Source organism: Cebidichthys violaceus, unplaced genomic scaffold, assembly GCF_023349555.1.
Source record: "Cebidichthys violaceus isolate CVI_PGR_0920_01 unplaced genomic scaffold, fCebVio1.0.p SCAF_13, whole genome shotgun sequence".
Lineage (NCBI taxonomy): Eukaryota > Metazoa > Chordata > Actinopteri > Perciformes > Stichaeidae > Cebidichthys > Cebidichthys violaceus.
In genome coordinates this window covers 4,840,979-4,860,155 of record NW_027176296.1, presented here as the reverse complement: position 1 = coordinate 4,860,155, position 19,177 = coordinate 4,840,979, and the positions used below count along the sequence as shown (strand labels likewise).

Sequence of the window (19,177 nt, the reverse complement as noted above, 5' to 3'; positions counted from 1 at the left end):
TCCAGTTTCGCTGCCTCTAAAACCTTAACAGCAGCATTACTCTCCTGCGTGAGATAGCTTGATACAACGTAATTTCTGTCTGCCCCTTTTTTTCATTCGTCTCACTGTGGGCAACGGTTAATGGTCTATGATGACAAACAGCTGCGGATTGATTGCTGAAAAGGGTTTATAGATTTATTTTAGGGACCAGGCTTTTATTTCAATTCTGCAGCAAGTGGAGGCAGATGAATTTGTTTATTTGTCATTAACTTAAAGTAAGAGGTGCATGGGGCGAGATCATTATTATTTATGGATATTTTGTTTTCCAATGCCACATACCCACAAATGGCTGGGTGAGATTAATCATGTTGGCCAGTGTTGGAGTTGAAGCTCTCTTTCTCACGCTATCTGTGTATCTCTGTGTGTCTCTCTCTCGCGCTCCCCTCCCCTCGCCACCAAGATTATTGTTGGACCTGCATTCTTAATCGCTACTGAGTTAATTAATCCTGTGCAAATGGACTTTGCCTCTTCAGCAGCTAAAAGCACCATTAATGAACCAGCCAGATATAGTCAGGACCATCCATAAAAAGCCTCAAATATGCTCATGTCAATGCTAATACCTGCTCAACCCTTCACGTGCATTGCATTTTCAATTTAGCAATTTAAATAACATTTCCGCAAAGTGGCTTCTTGTAAGTGTAGCGGTACTGTGCAAACAGCTTCAGGTTCTAGATTGCAAGATGACATAAGAAAATGCAAACATCCGCTACATCATTCTGACAGCAGATGCAACAACACCTTCATGTGTCTCTAGAAGTATGATGCAATTTGAAGGTAATAAATAGCAGCTGAGGAGAAAGAGAAAAGATGTTTGTACTAGTTGTTGTATTACCTTAATAAATGATTACAATGTTTACAATGTAGCTTCTAACCACCAAAATACACGTCACATTTGGTACCACACAGATTCCAGGAACCTGGCTATATGACTTTACACTAAACAGGGGGATTGACTTAATGACTCAAAACAATAACTACATTTATATTGCAAACAATGCAAAACCTAATTTTAGTGTCAAGATTTCAACAATATGATCTCAATAAGACGAAGGGTTGATTAAGGTTTGTATTCTCATATTTACTCTCTAAAACAAATCAAAAGGGTGGAAGGGCGAAGTGGCGGCCCCTACTTTTTTATGGAAAATTTGGTAGTAGCTTTGAGAGACATATTTTAATCGTTGTCTACCCCCTTTATATAAAAAAAAGAAAATGGATGAAGAATATTTGGGATGTAAATAAAAATGGGGACGACAATGACAGGACAGGGAAAGTAATAGCCAGGCTAGAGCCTGTAGCATCCACACTCTACCTGCTCTCAGCCCACTTCTGCATTATCTGGTCAATACCATGGTCAGGGATTGGTGAGGTCCTAAACCTTATTACTTATTAATGTATTTAACCTATAGAGAAACCACTCGATAGATAGGCACGGCACAGATTCTGGGCTCTGGGCAATTAAAAGAAATTGACGGCTGGACGGATAGACACACAAGGCTACTGGAGTCCATATGGCAGGTGGCTTCAGAGGCCAACTGCAATTACATAAAGACCTCTGCGCATTGGCATGACACACAGAGGGCCCCAGACAGCAACCCCAGAGAAAGAAAGAATAAATCATTCAGAAGTTAGTAATGTGCACTGTATGTATGCACATAGACATGTACAGACACAGACACACTGGCAAGGATGCAGGTCCCAAAATGCAGAGGCATAGACACTGTCTCTAACACACAAACAGAAACTTATCCTGTCCTCGTCCTAGTAAGATAGATGTTTAAATAATCGCATCATGATTACAGAACCACTAGCATCAACGATTCATGCTCAAGGACCCTCACACACTCCAGTAAATCCACTAAACCCACACCGGCTGACTGGCCTAGAGTCAATGCCTTGACTCTTGTTTCATCTGAAGGTGTCCTGTTGTCCTTAAAGCACCTAAACAGCAGCATAAATCTCAGCGACAGGCTAGTCGTACATCAGGACAAGGGAGGAGGAGAGGGACACTGTCTAAACAGGAAGTGAGGTAGGTTGAAGTTTCATGGTTTGGCTGAATGATGTGGATGACAAATGAGATTAGGGAGGAATCGTGGAGCTCTGGGTCAAATGTATTTTTTACTTATTTTTCTCTATGGAAGATATATAGTCTATTTCTCATTTTGTCACCTGTCTACCTTTCCATTCCTCTGTCTTTCTCTTGGGATATGTAGGGGGAATATGGGCTGCCCTAGATAATGTATTATTCACCCTTCATTGATGTGTAACTAAAGCTGGCAGTTAGGAGGGGTGAGGGGTGTCACCATTAACCCCCACACAACCACTACCTACACACAGTAGCTCTAGCCACAAGGCCTCTAGGCACCCATTGATTTATTTGCTGACACACATGTTTAAGCACATTCATAAGCACACACACAAACATTTTCATGTATATAAATCTTGATTGGATGTGTATGTGTGTGTGTGTGTGTGTGTGTGTGTGTGTGTGTGTGTGTGTGTGTGTGTGTGTGTGTGTGTGTGTGTGTGTGTGTGTGTGTGTGTGGTGTGCAAGGACACAGAAGGTCATTTGGGAATTTCAAAAGGACCACAGAAGTATAGTGGAGGTGCCACATTATCACCGGCAGACACCAGCAGCTGTGTGTGTGTGTGTGTGTGTGTGTGTGTGTGTGTGTGTGTGTGTGTGTGTGTGTGTGTGTGTGTGTGTGTGTGTGTGTGTGTGTGTGTGTGTGCGTACTGTGGTGTGCCAAACATTCTGGAAAACCAAATGTGGGGTCTGGTGGCTTGGGAGACAAAAGAAAATAAATAAAAATATGATATTCATATAAACAGACGGGGAAGATGGTAAGTAGATCAAAAGGACAGGGATTTTGTTTACACATTTGCAAGGGTCATTGGCTGGAAAGGTCGGGTTATATGGACTGTCAATACTTAGTGTATACATTAACCTTTGCTGTTTTGACAGCCCACTTCGTTTTTAAATAATATTATCTGGATAATATGATTACCAGAGTGGCTGATGGGATAAATTATACCACAGTGAAAAAAAGACCAGGCAATCAGGGGATCTGTTTTTGTTTTTTTATGCACACGCACAATTGGACATCTATATGTATATTTAAGTGAACACAAATAAGATTCATCTGGTTTGGCACCCGGATGGCCAAGCGAGGCAATAATTAACTTTTTTTATAACTCACCCAAAAGTTTCCCCACCTACCCACCTGCCTCATTGTGATCCTTATAACACAGCCTCTGGCGAACTTAGCTAGTTAAAAAATAACAACCCCAATGTTTATGCCTAAGCTCACCCATTAGCACAAGTGTTCAGCTGGGTTCACTTCTGTTGTGGCCTGTGGCGATGAAATCTGAAGGGAATACACAACAACGAGGTGCAAGTTTGTTTTTCTCTCCAACTGGGGACACAGGAAATGAAATGCACCAAAAATATCATTATGTTTCCATGCAGCTCATATGTGTTCCATCTACCTTCAACTCACACACAAGAACACAAGCCAGACCTCCTGGTGGTCCAAGTTAGCTAGGTGTGGTTGGGAATGCTCCAAAATTAGGGTGTGGATCAGCACTGACCTGATTAGTCATCATCCTGACCCTGAACCAGCCAAAGTGGGTAGAATACAAATGACTCCCTAAGGGCCGCTGGCCAGTAAATCTGACTCTGAGTCAGGACTGGTGTTTATGGGATTCAAACCGCATCACACAAGGCCACAGCGAATGGGCTTACTGATCCTGAACAGTGACTTCATTGAAAGGAAGGGAAAAAGGCTTTTGGGCAGGGTGTTTGCAGGACTGATTGGTAGTTACAGTAATTATAATTTGAGGTTATAGTAATGATGTCATGCTACTGGCATACTTCATTCAAAAAGGTGTTATGAAGTCAACAGTATACATCTGTTGTTTTTCCTTTCAACATGTCCCCATGAAGATACACATATCAATAAGTCATGGCAGAGGTAAAACTGCAAAGCCCTCGCTGCTCCGGGAAAGCGTTAATATTTCACCAACATGAAGCGTCCAGTTCTGTCCCTTCCCTGTCTAACGACCGCCAAGGCTCGACACATCTGGGCAGCTCTATTCTTGGGTTAATGAACAGGTGAGAAATTACTTAGACAGACGGAGATGGAAATTGATTTTTTTAAGTGTGGCCTCATTATCCCATGTGGGGCACTTCATCCAGTACCAAAGAAACACAACACCAGACAACATGGGTGTGTAACGTCAAGGTCATATGGGCGTTATGGTTCTGTGTGTGCATTGACAGAGTGGGGGTCAGTGTTCTGGATTGAGATTGTATGGATTGTCTGGAAGCAGGGCCATTAGTGAGGGACTAATTAGGGGAAACCAAGTGGTCTCCATTCCGGTCGAAGCCAAGATTCATAAATAAGTAAGTGCAGGGGCAGCTTGGTCGCTTAATTAATAAAGCGTGAAAAAAAGGCGTGAATCCCAAGAGGCACAAACCCAATCTGGTTGCAAGGGTGGGCTATCGGCAGCGATCCTGTCGATCTTTGTGGCATTGATTGATGGCAAGCCAAATTGAATCTCTAATCATCACCACCGTTTTAGCTCCTGGACCCCTGGGGATTTGGAGAGGCCAAAATTGGCACAGGGGGTAATGCTTTTGTATGCTTTCCTGACACTAGTGGCATAAACATCGCAACCCCCCCACAACCTTTCTTCTCTGCTCACTTGACCATCCCCATCTGCCCAGGGGTTATCTGACCCCTGTGTGTGTTCTCGCTTACACTTTCATGTCTCTGCCAATTGTTTTCACACTCTAAGCTGTTTGGCTGAGGTATTTAAAACCCAGACACCTCATGTGACTTCCACTTAGACACCCTCTAGTCACACACCAAAGCAACATATTGCGTTACAGCGCACTGAGGCACTCTTGTCTTTCTTTTTTTTGTATCCATTCCTTCTGCGCTAATCTTTGTTATTGTCCAACTGACAGACAAGGAACATGTTTTGTGGAAAAAGCCAAGGGCGACATGTTGAAAGAAAAGTGCATGTCAGACCTGTCATTTCAGGAAACATTTTCGGTCAGTGGAACGAGGGGAGATGACGTGCATTTGCAATGCCTTTCAACTGCAGACTTTCCTCTCTCCATACACAATAGGGGAAGTCCTCTTGACAGTCAAGAACTTATCAAGTAGTAGGCAACAAGAAAGGGTCTCTGAGTAGTAAATAGCATCTGTTTCCTAGCTGCTTACTTTCACTGTTGGGAGTTTTATATCACAAGGGTGTGAGATAACAGGGAAAGGAAAATAATACTGTGATTAAGACCTACTGTAACAGTGATAACCTGCGGTCATAGAAGAGGGAACTGAAGAGGGGCAGAGGGCAGAACGATGGACAAAGAGGATGGGATGAAAGAACAAAGGACGAGAATGACAGTTAAAGAGAGGCAGCAGAGAGATCATAGACTGTGAGTAAGGCTGGGAAAAAGACAAGGCCAAAGAGAGTGACAGTGAGGTGAAGAAAGGGAAGGTAAATAGCATATAAAAGGAGCCTTTGTCTGTCGAGGACTTTTTCTTAATGGCAACCTTTCTGGTAGAAAGCCTTGAAACTTTCAGTTCTTCCTCTTTGGCAGGACGGAGCGCCAAGTTGTCTGGCTGACACAATACATAAGGGGACCTTGAAGTGGTGGTACCTGATAAACTACCACTGCAGTTATAAAACCGCAGATCAAATGGCAATAAACTCTATTGGTCCATATAAATCAATGACCATGTGAATCAAAGGAAAACATTGTCACTCTATGAAAATAAACAAAATTTTGACACCATGCTTTGTTCCTGTTGATAAGCTAGTTTAACAAGGCTTTGAATTTCTAAGACATTTAACCGTGCGCAGGTTATAAAACCACAATGTTTGGCTATTGGTAAGCTATCACAGTTCATATTAAATGTGTGTTTACTCACTCGCTCACACAGCCTTTTGTTCAACTCTAATTATTTCGTTACATCTGCCATTGACTCAACCGTTCTGACACAATCTGAGATTGCATCTTGAAAACGTCACACAATGTTTCAATTGATCTGCACTGGCTTGCTTGTCAGATTCATTAAAGAAATGCTGGCAGATTTCTTCCAGACTGCATTAAAGCCTAGACCTTTCATCTGGGACCAATGTGAGTGTATGCGTGAGCAGGATACAGAGACAGAAAAGGATAGTAAAAGGTACTGGTGGAAAGCAACGGGTCTTTCTTCCCTTCCCGTATCTGAGAGGAAGCTGCATGGTGTGAAAGTGGAGGCTTGGTTAGTGGCAAGTGTCCAAGTCAGGAGATTGCAGTTTCTCTGCTGGGATGGATCTCACAATCTCAGAACCTACTGCTGCTCTGTTCCTCCACTCCTCACACACCTTCCTCCTCCTCTTTTGCCTCCTACCTGCCTTCCTCCACTCCTTTTCTTCCTAAACATAATTGACCTTGGCTTCCTGCAACCTCTGGCCTGCATTGTTGCATCTCTCAACACTTTTTGAAATGAACTGGCTGGCCAATAAACAGAACTAAGTGGCTTTTGAAAATGAAAAGCCCTCCGTTGTCTCCCTTTCTCTCACTCTGCATGGCCTCACACACACACATAAACAGTTTCAACTTTGAGAGGCTTTGATAACTGATAACCTTTCTGACTTTGACTCGGTAGGTGGAGGAGTGAAGCATGGTGAGAGTTGGACCCACCACACATCGCTCACCTAGCCAAGCTAGAGGCTGAAAAGCCAGAGTGGGGTGGGGCCGTTTATGCCTCATGGCCAAGAAGGGGCATCCCTGGAAGCGAATGAGCTTGCACCTGGCTGAAATCCGCCACCTGCTATCTCCATCCTTCCTGTGATGTTGGAATCCACAGTGCTAACACGCTAGTCTTGCAAAGGTAAAAGGAAGGTCAGATGCCATGTATAAACTCTAGGAGGAGACGTCTTGCCTTCTTGATCTTTTTTTAATCCTTTCTCTCTCTTTCATTTCACACACATACATGCACACTGCTACACACCATCAAAACGCCATATTTCTGGGAAACCAAAGCGGATAAGAAATGAGGAGTCTTTGAACTGCCAGGATGTTTCAAGCCCCTTCTTCTCCTCTCAATCTCTGAGCTCCCCCGCTGCTCTGTTGGGACGGGGAGAAAAGGGGCTGATCGATGGAGACTGACAGCAATGAAATGAATGGAACCAGCTGATTGATTCATTAGCAGAAGAGTGAGTGGATGTGGGCTCTGACCCTAAAAATGTATGTGTGTGTGTGTGTGTGTGTCTGTGTGTGTGTGTGTGTGTGTGTGTGTGTGTGTGTGTGTGTGTGTGTGTGTGTGTGTGTGTGTGTGTGTGTGTGTGATAGGGTAAAGCTTTTGTGGGGGCTTGTGTGCATGTGTAGTGGGTGGAGGTAATGTGTGCATGCGTGTGTATGGCTGTGAGATTAAGCAACTGTCACCATTCATGTGTGTTAAGTGTGTGTGTGTGTGTGTGTGTGTGTGTGTGTGTGTGTGTGTGTGTGTGTGTGTGTGTGTGTGTGTGTGAGTTGGGGGTCAGAAGGGATTTCCATAGGGTGTTAGAGGGGAAAGGGAAGCTGTTTATGGCCTGACTTGGCACAGAAGGAGGGGGTCAGCCTATATTGTCCGGCGCCTTCATCTGGCTCATTGCAATTAGTCTTTCACAGCGCTGGTTGTCAAATCCCTGTTAAAATCACAGCTAACAACCACCATGTCAAATAGGCATGTGCTCACTAAATATTTATAACATATTTGAAATGGCATGATATATATGAATTTCAGTTTGTATCCACAGTTGAGTTTGCAGTGAAGTAAACTTAGAATATTAAAAGGACGAAAGGATATTATGGAGACATAATGGAAAATCCTTTGTGAAATAGAACTTAACAAATAAATATACTGAACCAGTTGCAGTTGATTGCATCTTCCTATCAAAAGGAAAAAACTCTGCTGGGGAACAGATTTTCTTTCAGCATTGGAACAGCAGCTCTGTGAACTGACTGAAGCTGATGGCAAACCCACAGGGTGGCCTCCCTTCCCTTCCTCCGTCTGCTGCTGAAAACACACATCATGAGTGTATCTGTGTCACACAGGCACCGCTTTATAGCCCTCTGCCATCTACCACTCTACCAAATGGACATGTGTTAAAACCATCCAAGTAACAAAAGCCCAAAAGCAACACCTCCACATTTGCTAGATTGCCGCCGTGAAATGCTTGCCTAAATAATAGCCAGTAAGGCGTTTTGACTTTCCTTTCGTTGCCCTCTAAATATTGCACTCACTTAAACATCAAGTCACTGTGTCACCGAAACTCCATTCCAACTTGAGCTGAGGTTAAATAAATGCTCCTCACAGCTGGCAGTGCCTCCAGGAGGCTGCAGCGCGGAACCATGGGGATTATGTGAATATCTTGACAAAAGGTCACGTGTGATTGGTGCAACTGCCACTGAAATGTGTTGGATTCACCATGTGTGACCTGTGCAGAAGAGGGTGGGTTTAAGATGTTCAGGGTGAATTTGGTGCACTGTTGATAAGTGAGCAGCGGTCTGGTTAAACCTGCTGCTGTTCTCAAGAAAACAAAAAGGGAAAGGTAGAAATATTTAATAGAAGTGGGGAGCCCTCCTCTTGCCTGGGTGCCTTTTGAAGTGAAGATGAAGTGCAGGAGACGAGTGTTTTTGACACCAAGGATAAGATGTGGGGCAGAATAAGGTGTAATAACAGTCATCTCTGAACAGGAACACTCATACACCTCTTATCAAGTAAAATATACACTGTTCAGACACTCATCTCCCCACACATGCATTATGGTTAATTACAATGGACATTTAAGCCCATCATATGTGAACTCAGCTTTTTCCCTTAAAGCTGATCCTATCACCACACATAGACTTACTACGCTGTTGGTAAAAAAATTAGCTTCCCTTGCTTTTGAAGGGAACAAGGCCTGGAGCTATAGGCCCTGCGCCTCGAAAAGTCCCGCCACCATGGTTAAACTCAACAAAGGAATTTCTCTCTCTCTTTTCCTCTTATACTTAACAAGACTGGCAAAGGCTGAAACCAGGTGATGCGGCCTTTCTCCCCCCTCCAGGCACACTGCTTTACATCTGTGTCCACTCTCCAGACAGATGTAACTGGCTATTATTTGAAGACAAGTATCAAAGATCTCTTTCTGCTCCATCGGCAAAAATTTGTTACAAAAGTCTGTAGCTCGTAAAGAAATGCTGGGAGGAGGCCCTGAAGTCTACTCCACCAAACCCCACCCTGTGTTCCTTTGAATATCCCAGTTTCTTCCGTGTGCGGCATTATGGCTGTCGCATGTCCATTCAAGCTCCAGGCGGTCTCTCATAACTGCTCCAGGTCCTACATGCAAAGAGTAAAACTGCCCTGATCTGTAGGCTGACCACGCTGACAAAAAGAAGCCAAGCAGAACACCTCTGACTCAGTCTCCAACTGTGCTTTTGACCTGGTCTGTTTGTGTGAATGTTTATGTGTGTCAACGAGCCGTGGAAAGTTGCACAGTCGATCCCTCTAAATATACACATCCTCTTTCTGTGTATTTTTATTCACCACTGGAAAAGGATAACCCCTGGAGCTTGATTGTGTTAGAACTACTATTGTTGAGATGGAACAAGACTAGCCTTGGGAAGTAAGCCCCCTCCGAATTCATCCAAATCCCCCCCTCCCCATGACCTCTGGATAGGGGTCACAGGACGTGGGTGGAAAGCACAGCAGGTCCTAACTCACTTTATAATCTGGACATTTTGACATGTGGTAATTTCAGCTGCACTTTATGGACATCCGGTGCAGACAGCGCCTATAAAACGCCAACTCTGCTGGCGATTTATATTATGTCAAACATTTCATCAGTATTTTGAAAGCCATTAATAATATTGTTCAGTAAGGACCAAAGAGGGGGAACATCCCTGTCTGAGTCAGCTGAGCAATGTGAAACACCTATCGTGCATCCACATACGCACACACGCTATAAAACTTTCACATGCCGTGCTTTCCCATGACAAAAAAAATGTAAAGGCTCTGTTTGAGTTTAAAATGGTTTAGGTAGTATAAAGGCATGAAAATGGTATGAAACCTTTTTTGATTGAAAGGATTAAGCTGAACCGTTGTTTTTATCAATGACAGGGATTAACACAGAGGATAGTGTTGCCACCTCTCTATACTGCCATCACATGACTTTTTTTCAAATACAAGACACCTTAAACCAAAATTATACTTTCTCCATCCGCAAGTACATGACGGTCCGCTAGGGTCCAGAGGGTGTGTGCGGGCATCCACGTATACCTCTGGCAACAAGGGCACCGACTGTACAACGAATGCGCATGTGTGGAACGCGTCCTCCAAGAGGACTCCAGCAAGTTGTATAAACAGAACTACTACATGTCCGTGGTGTCCGCAGCTGTCCGTTTACTCGTCCACTCGGGAGTATATCAGGGGCTTCAGTTAGAGGAGTCGGCATACCATAATATACTGTACCCCCAGCAATACACACAAACAATCCCCAACCCCTGTAACCTCCATAACACACATATACACACTCCTACCCCCTAGATGTACCACCCATCTTGATCTCTGAGTGCAAAATCTCTCTTTCTCTGCCTTCGTCTGTGTGTGTGTGTGTCTCTCTCTCCCTTGTTCTGCTCGACTGACTCCAGACACCAGCACTGTGTCTGTGCAGTGAGCAGGCCCAGACACATTTGCCCTCCTCGCCTGCTCTCAACAGTGGGTGTCAAAGACCTGCCATCCCACAAGGCCCCTGTGTTGGATGCCAGGATGGACTACACACACACACACACATGCCATATCCAAAAACAGCGATGCACGCAAGCTGCATACGCTACATACTGATTTGGAAATCGTCAGGAAGATATCCTACTACCCTGAAGCTGACAGTCTCAGCTATACTCCAATTCTACTTGGTTTTAACAGGAACACGTTCAAATTGCTTTAACTGGGTCACAATACTCATGTCAGAGTATTTAGTACTCGTGTCTTAGAGTTATTGCTATTATGCACATACAGTATAGCCATTGACATTTACATCAGCTGAAAAGATTTAACTACATGTGGAGGTCACTGTACACTAACACTAACAAACTACAAAACATATTGTATTACTGTAATAATAATATGCTTGCACTCATCTTTCTCTAAAGTATCATTTTACTGCCGGTTTTATATTCTACTTCTGTTCATCCTGTTGTGCAAGCTCCAAAAGCTAAGCAAGAATTTGCCTGTATTTTGGTAGCCCGGACAGTAAAACGGACATTTGTCTCATGTTTAGTAAAGACTCCGCAGTGCTACTGAAGCTGGGTTCACAACATCCCTTTTTCCTCCGGTCATCCTGCTTTGTCCACTTTTTAGTGTGTGAAGGCCCCAGCAGGCCTAACACGGCTGTTGCTTTCCTACATGTTGAAATTCCAGCTCGGTGAATCTTTCCCTGCCGCCATATGAGCCGTGAACCATCAGTCGGTGCACATGAGCGCTCCTGCAGGCCCGTTGCATCTGTAAAGTCTGTGAGCTCTGCTGCTCTCTGGGTCTCTGATCCAAATCCGCCCCATATCCCAACCACCACCTCACAGCTTCCCCTCGATCCCATCCCACCCCAACTCCCAACATGTCGTCATCCACTCCCCCTTCTTCCTGAGCGCCTTACGCCAATCTGAACCTAAGTCACTGTACATCTGTTCAACATGGCTGCTGCCTAGCATATGACCTACCGACTGGCTGCGTTCCCTGTCGAGGTCAATGCACCAGGATACTGCTGAGGGTGATTGACGATCATTTATAGTTTATTAATTTAGTCTTTTGAATAAGTGCATATCTGTGAATGTTGAGATGGATCTACATTGCTGTGCCAACTTCTTACTCTGAAGCAAGTATTAGACATTCAAATGCACTACTAACAGTTTGAAAATGTTAACAATGTTATAGGTATAAAAACATATATTGACTCTAAATATAGAGTATATTAGCTTATATATGTATGTACACTTTATAGAAAGTTGACCAATAATAATAATAACAATAAGTGAGATATTTCATATTCATATTTTTTTTTTATTTACAATTTCCTGCTATTTTTTTATTTTATTATTTCTAAGTCTAAATTCGTACCGACGGACACTATATTTATTATTAAGTGTTGTTGCTTGTTGTTGGAAACCGTTTGTGCCAAATGCGCAATAATAAACAATTGATTCAGGAGCAAATATCCTGATGAATTGGTAATTGCTTCTAGCAGTTCAAAGACAGCAAGGCATTATTTTGCATCAAACCTGATTCTGCGGTCTTGAAAGGCTGAGCAGCGCTGATTCGCTCGATCAATACGTCCGCATCAATTGACACTTGAAACACCCTTGATGCGTTATGTGTGCGTGTCTCTGTTCTCTACCAGCAGTATCTTATTACTTAACATTATGTTTTTATTGTTTTATTATTCTGCTTGATAAGCCAACTTTTATAAAAATAAATAAATGTTTGTGATAGATAGATAGATAGATAGATAGATAGATAGATAGATGGATGGATGGATGGATATATGGATAGATGGATCGATTCACTGATCCAAGTCATTTACCATTTCGCTGACCTCTGCGATGCCCTCGGTAATGATTCATCAGTAGAATTGCCAGAATGACTTTGCTTTTATTTTGCAAATACACTTTCACGCCTCTTTAGCACGTTTCTACTCTTCCCTTAAATGGACTGTGTGATAGCCACCACAGAGCCTTTAACAGTTCCCTTTGTTACTTCAATTGTGACTCTAAATGCATTTGTTCAGTAATTTGCTTTTGAATGTTATGTAGAGCTGCTCCTGGAGTGACGTTTAACGTGGCAGCTTCACCGTGAGTTCTGCTCAGGGCAGGCCACACATGACTGGTGCTGTGCTCTTAAATAAAGCCTGGCGTATGAAGGCCTTCGGTCAGCAAGCGTGCCGGACAAAATGGCCACATTACACCGTTCGTCATTCATGTTAATTGAGTTTAGTAAGATACAGCCGCCCCAAACCTCTAAAAATGCGCACGTTTGATTTTGCACTTTGTAATAGTATAAAAGAGAACAAATTGATACAAGCTGATATAAAGGCTATTTCTTTGAAAGGCATAGGGTGAAAAAACACATCAGCATTTACTATATTTCCTTCAAAATAACGTAAAATCGCCTCCGTTCAATTTTGGGTTATGCACCTTTGATGTTTGAGGGAATGTATTTTTTTTTTTTTTACATTTACGTATTTTTGTAAGGGTGCTTTTCCTGATAATGTAACTCTAAACCGTCATTTACAAGCCCCCCAACGTCACTTTATAGGTTTTGCCACTGCTTCGCTGCCAATGTCTGATAATATTAACGATAAAATAATGATAATGGTTAGGGGACCTCCTAAGCTAAAGAAAGAGCAGGGGAGAATACATCATGGAAGAGAGTTGGATGAGAAATGTGCCAACTGCAAACAAGCACAGGAAAACTCCTGTGGAGGTGTGATCTCACCCACATAAAAACATAAACATGTGCGCTTCAAAGGTCCAGCTTGTGCGTAATCACTCCAAGAAATGCACCGCCATCAATAGAACAAAAAAAAACATGGAGAGTGAGAGGGAACCCTGAGCTGAGCTGCGGCCATAAAAGCCCATTTGTCTTACTTCAGACAGAAAATGATTCCAGGTGAGTGCTGTTCAACTGGAAGTATTTGTAAGAGAAACGTGTTTTGGGCTGAAGTGCAAAGCACAACGGGGTTACAATATATACGCTCAAACTGTTTCAGTGAATACAAGTCGATTCAGCTGTAACACCTGAACTGTACCCGGAGTAAGATTGTTCACTTGAAACTGAACAAACTGAATTCTGTCAACAGAAGCCGCATAAAGACAATACACTCAGATAAACAGCATCAAAGTGGGTGTTCTGTCCGCTTGACTGGTCGGAATATCAACATAGCGCCTATGTCATGCCTTTTTTTCTGTATTCTCCGTCCATCATACATAATTTACACCGAGGAGTAACCACACCGTCTGTGCGCTACAGAGGACTGTCATCGACGCATTTTGTTTCCCCAGCACACTGATAGCAGTTCAACAACCAAGGCCCGACTGAGGTCCACTGAATAATCTGATCTCAAAAGGATTCCAACGATCTACTTCCCCTTTTGTCAAAAACATAATAAAATTCACTTTCTAATGAAATAACTGAAGTGGAATTAGATCCTCAGACAATTAACACATCAAACACAGTTGAACAAACTCCAAAATCAAATGACATACGATGCGACTTGGATATTTAATTACAACAGATCCACAAAACAGTTTCACAAAATATACAAATCCTGCACAAAATAACTTTTTTTTTCTTTTTATAGGTTTTATTTAAGCCATGTAAAAGTTAAATGACATAAAGGTGTATGGACAGATTCACATTATTGTTTAGTATTAATGTTTGCTGCCACTGAGAGCTCAGAAACGGCCGAAGCACTGGGTGTAATAGGCCCATAATTAAATAATTAAAAGTAAACTAAATTTACGAGATTGAAAGCGTTGACTTCAACCATTACATGGTAATGTAAGGGGTGGATGTCGAGAAAAAAGGGACAAAAAGAAAAAGGAGGGAGAGAAAAAGAAAAGAAAACATGAATACATTAAGAGCATTTCCGCGGGCTGTGTGACCCCTGGACCCGGAGAGACGCACGGTGGGGCCGGCGGAAACTTCCCCACCAGGCCGCTTGTTTCTCCTTAAATCGCAATAAACCCAAAGAAGTCCCAGCAGCGGCCATAAATCACCTAGCTGTATTAAAAGCTTTGGTAAACCCCCAGCCAGGTCAGTCGGGTACAATTTATGGCATCACTTATGTACGGAATATATTGTCCAAACGAAATACATCAACTTCAAGCCCGTGCGCAGCAAACTCGCTACTATTGTCAAGAAAACACCCCTCTTTTTTCTCTCTCTCTCTCTCTCTCTCTCTCTCTCTCTCTCTCTCTCTCTCTCTCTCTCTCTGAATCGACCTCTGGAGCCTTCCAACTTTTGCACAACAGGAATCCACTCATCGATTCAAGCCATGTGTTTTAAGTCAGAGATTCCCAACTGGGGTCCGGTGACCTATTGGGGTCACTAAGAAGGGTCCAGGGGGGTCCTCGCAAATGAAAGAACTACAATTTCAAAACAATTTTGCTCAAAAGAAGTTGCTGTTAGAAAAATTGTAATGGAAGTCATCCATCAATCTACAGAGTGCAGGAATTAATTCAGTACTTCAAGTTTGATTTGTGGTTCAAATATAGGATCTTTGAGGGAATAAGTCACTTCTGTAGTGGGACGCTGATCCTGCTTCGAGCACCAATAACCACTGTTATTTAATGGTAACCTACCAAGAAAACAACAAACCGTATCAGATAAGCTTTACAATATTTCCCCATATGGGTACACATGTTTTCTTTACGCAGAGGAAGCAGAGAGGCTATTTAGTAAGAATGGTGATATCATGAAGAGTTCAAGAAGCAGCGTGTAATCTTTCCTCAGACTGTAACAGACTTCCGGATGTTTGCCCAAATTAAGGTCAGAACACTGAAAAGTCATTTGAAGAATAGACTTGAATCAAATGCAAACGTACATTTCATTTTAATTATTCAGTTTTGTGGATGTTGAATAAGTAACACGACCTTTGGGTGAAATACATTAACGTTCCCTTACATGCACTATATATACTGTATGTATAGTCGTTTAAGCCGAACTACTGTATGCAGCCTATTCACTGAATACAGCCGATGTTTACATTTTATTTGAAAGCATTGAAGTCAAGTAGACTATTGTCGGGAAAAGCAAAACTTTCCTTAAAAAATAAATTGTCATTTTAACGTCATGACAGACGTCTTTCACCATGATTTAAGAAAATAAAACTCGTACGATGTGCGGACAGGTCGGGAAACAAGCTGAGAGAGAAAGGCGTTTACTGAGCCAGTGGCCCACTGTCCTACTTTCCTACTGGCATCGCAAACCAACCGGGAGCCTCGCATAGGCTCCAGCATTCATAGTTCAAGCTTTAGGCCCTTTCAACCTTATTTCTACTGTTCTTTGTCCTTATTTGCCCAAACAGAGCAAAGTGAGACATTCCATGATGTAGGAAAAGGAATAATAAATGAGCGCAACACCTCGCTGGTGGGGAAAAAACGACAGCTAGAATTTCCCATCGAATTTACGCACGGCAAACACCAACACTCAGCTAAAACAGATGGCTTTGTTTTTGGAAGCAACTGTTTTAAAATGCAACTGTAAATAATCAATCGATGCCACTTTACAAAAAAACATTCACCAAACGAAAAATCTAATCAAAACAGAGATAAAGGAATAACAGTAATTTAATTTAATTTACATTATTTGAATGACATTTTGTGTTTCAAAGTGATTTTTGAAAATTCAAAAATCATATCAGCTTTATCAACGAATTGGGTATCAAAATAAACTATTATGGCATTTTTTTGAGTGTATACTTTAACCTCAAACTGATAGTAAACATGTCAAAAGGCCACACACTCATACATCCCTAAAATACACGCAGCCGACCTGAGGGAAAGTGTCTGGGGAGGGGGGGGGGCACGGAGCCACGACTCCCTGGTGAGATACAGTGTGGAGCTAATTTCCTTTAAGTGACAAAGAAAGCTCTAGCAGTCGGCAATAGCTGATGTAAGGGAAACAAACAATATACAACCACCATTGAAATGGATGAGCTTTCGTTGACGCGCATTACAATTGTGTATTGAAACCTATACCGGTTACAGCGGTTGGCTGCGTAAAGCCAATAATGCCATTAGTGATCCTTTCAAACAAGCCAGATGGACACTTTGAAAATGAAACGTTGGTTTAAATTCGGGGATGGTAGAAAATTAAGAATTTGGGTTTAATACAGGAGCCTCACCCGCTGCGGTGACCAGCCTCTGAGAGGTATGGAGAAAAGAAAAATACGATTTAGGCATCCTGCTACGCGACACCAACTAAGATGGAATTTCTTACCTTCTACAGCGGACACCACTGGCAGCAAGAGGCTGCATAAAAGCAGAAAGTAATCCATTGTCATAAAGCAGTCAGGTCGGACATGTAAACAGACCCGGGAGAGAGGAGGGAAACACAATCCTGGGTGATCCCACGCTCCACGCACTCAGTCTCGTCCCTGTCCCAGCGGTGTCAAGCCTCCAGGACCAGAGTTACCCCCATTCACCAAAACACGCAAAGGTGAGTGTTGGGAGGAAATAACACCCTTGGTGTAAAATGTGTGAATATAGCAGCCCTTCTCGATTTCCAACGTGCCTTCTTAAACCAGAGGAAAGGCAACGGGCGCAAGTCTGCCAGTTCCTTCCCCTCGTATTGAGCTAATCAGCTGAAAACAGGTAGTCCAGTCCGTGGTCACCATCCGGAGAATATTTCCAACAATATTTCGTTGTTAGTCAATGGGGGAAAAAAATAAACAACCGCCTTCGCGAGGAGATCCACAGACTTTCTCTGTGGTCAGAGGAGCAGAGGCAGAGATAGCCGCACTTGTGTCAGAGCCATGGTGTACAGTCCCAGCCAGGCATGTGCACTCTCACATGCGTCCGCGATCAAGTGGTATTCCTGTAAAGACACAGCCGCGCGGTTTTAACGATATTTATTCCCTGAGCGAATGTATCAGCTTTGGCTGCTGCGTGTGGACCGTCTGCTCCGCTCGGCTTGTGCACTGGAATGAAGCGCACACTGCCGTGGAGGAATAACGGCAGCAGAGCAGGGAAGAGAGAGAGAGAGAGAGAGAGAGAGAGAGAGAGAGAGAGAGAGAGAGAGAGAGAGAGAGAGAGAGAGAGAGAGAGAGAGAGAGAGAGACTCGGGGGGTTGGCACCAGGAGGAGGGGTTACCGTTGAAGCAGCTGCATTGAAAAGAATGTCTACCTTGACAATCATTTAGTTTCACATTTATTATCAAAATAAAATCTGGCCGTTTAAAACATGGGTGCATTCTGAACATTTCTTACTTCTTCCTGGAGCAGTCTTTGTTTCCGCACATTTAAGATAGCATACCAGGCGATCTTCTCTTCCAGACACTTGACTTAAGACCTTTCTGTGACAAAAATAGAAGTATTGGATATTTTTTGACATTTTTGAATTACATGTTCAATTCAATTTGTTCAAGAATATTGCAAGCCATAAATGAATGGCTTAGTCGTCGAGTTGGTCTTTGTCTATTTATTTATTTTTTATATGCAGCGTGTCTTTCCCTTCCTGGGACTCCCAGCCGATTCCAAAGGCATGGACACACAGCGCCTCCCTGCGGGTCGCTCCGTTTCGGTGCACGAGAGAAAGGAAGTTTTTGCTGACGTTTTGCTTTCATTAAAATACGTTGTTGCTTAACTGCGTGAATTCAAAAATATCAAAGCATTTTGAAGAAGAAAAAAAACTTGGGAATTTAAAATGACATCGGCTATTTTGAGATTTACTGTGAGTATGAAGACATCATAACATCACATGTGTTTATATTCTAGACGTAGATTAAAATATGGATACGGATGAATACAATATTACATTTAAAACTAAAACTTCAATGATATACTAATGAAAACATTTAAATCCAAGAGTCAGGCGTCGACGTTTCTATAACAAAGCTGATCAAACTTTCCCGGACGCGACGCTTCTACTTGAGCGGAGCAAATAACAGTTGCAGTTATTTAAATCGCTGGTTTGTGTGTGTATAACACAGTGAGACATTTAACTCGGTTGGTCGGGCACAACGGAGCAGGCAGTGATTTTTCTCCCTGCAGGATTATAGACCTGCAATTTTCTTTTCTTCTTCCTTGGATGTGTTGAAGAAAGAATGGGTATTTGTCACGACTCGCGAACGAGCTTTTACAGTTTTTCTCCTTAATCGCTCCTTTACAGTCGTTCTATTATTGTATTATATCAGTCGGTCAATTCTCAAAGAAGCAGTAAAACAAGTTGAGTAATGTGTCAAGAATGATACTTTTCAGTCCAAACGGCACCCCTTTATATAACTTATTTTTTTTTACTTAATGTGCATTTTTCAGTTCCAGGGGTCAATATGGTGCTTTAAATGTACGGAAATATGATAATAAAATCCTGATCTGTGGGGGAATCACAGCGCTGCTGGAAAAAAAA

General features: G+C 42.7%; 1 protein-coding gene across 9 annotated transcripts in view; it reads right to left on the bottom strand.

Moving 5' to 3' along the window:
• The window catches only part of LOC137870334 (ephrin type-B receptor 3-like), a 61,517-nt gene extending 43,778 nt beyond the window's left edge, over window positions 1-17,739 (bottom strand). For all 9 annotated transcript variants that reach the window (XM_068707483.1, XM_068707491.1, XM_068707487.1 and 6 more), the window contains exon 1: window positions 17,052-17,739. In XM_068707483.1, coding sequence (XP_068563584.1) covers window positions 17,052-17,115 — 64 coding nt within the window. In that variant the 5' untranslated portion in view covers window positions 17,116-17,739. The remainder of the gene's footprint in view (window positions 1-17,051) is intronic.
• Between the last annotated feature and the right edge of the window lie 1,438 nt (window positions 17,740-19,177).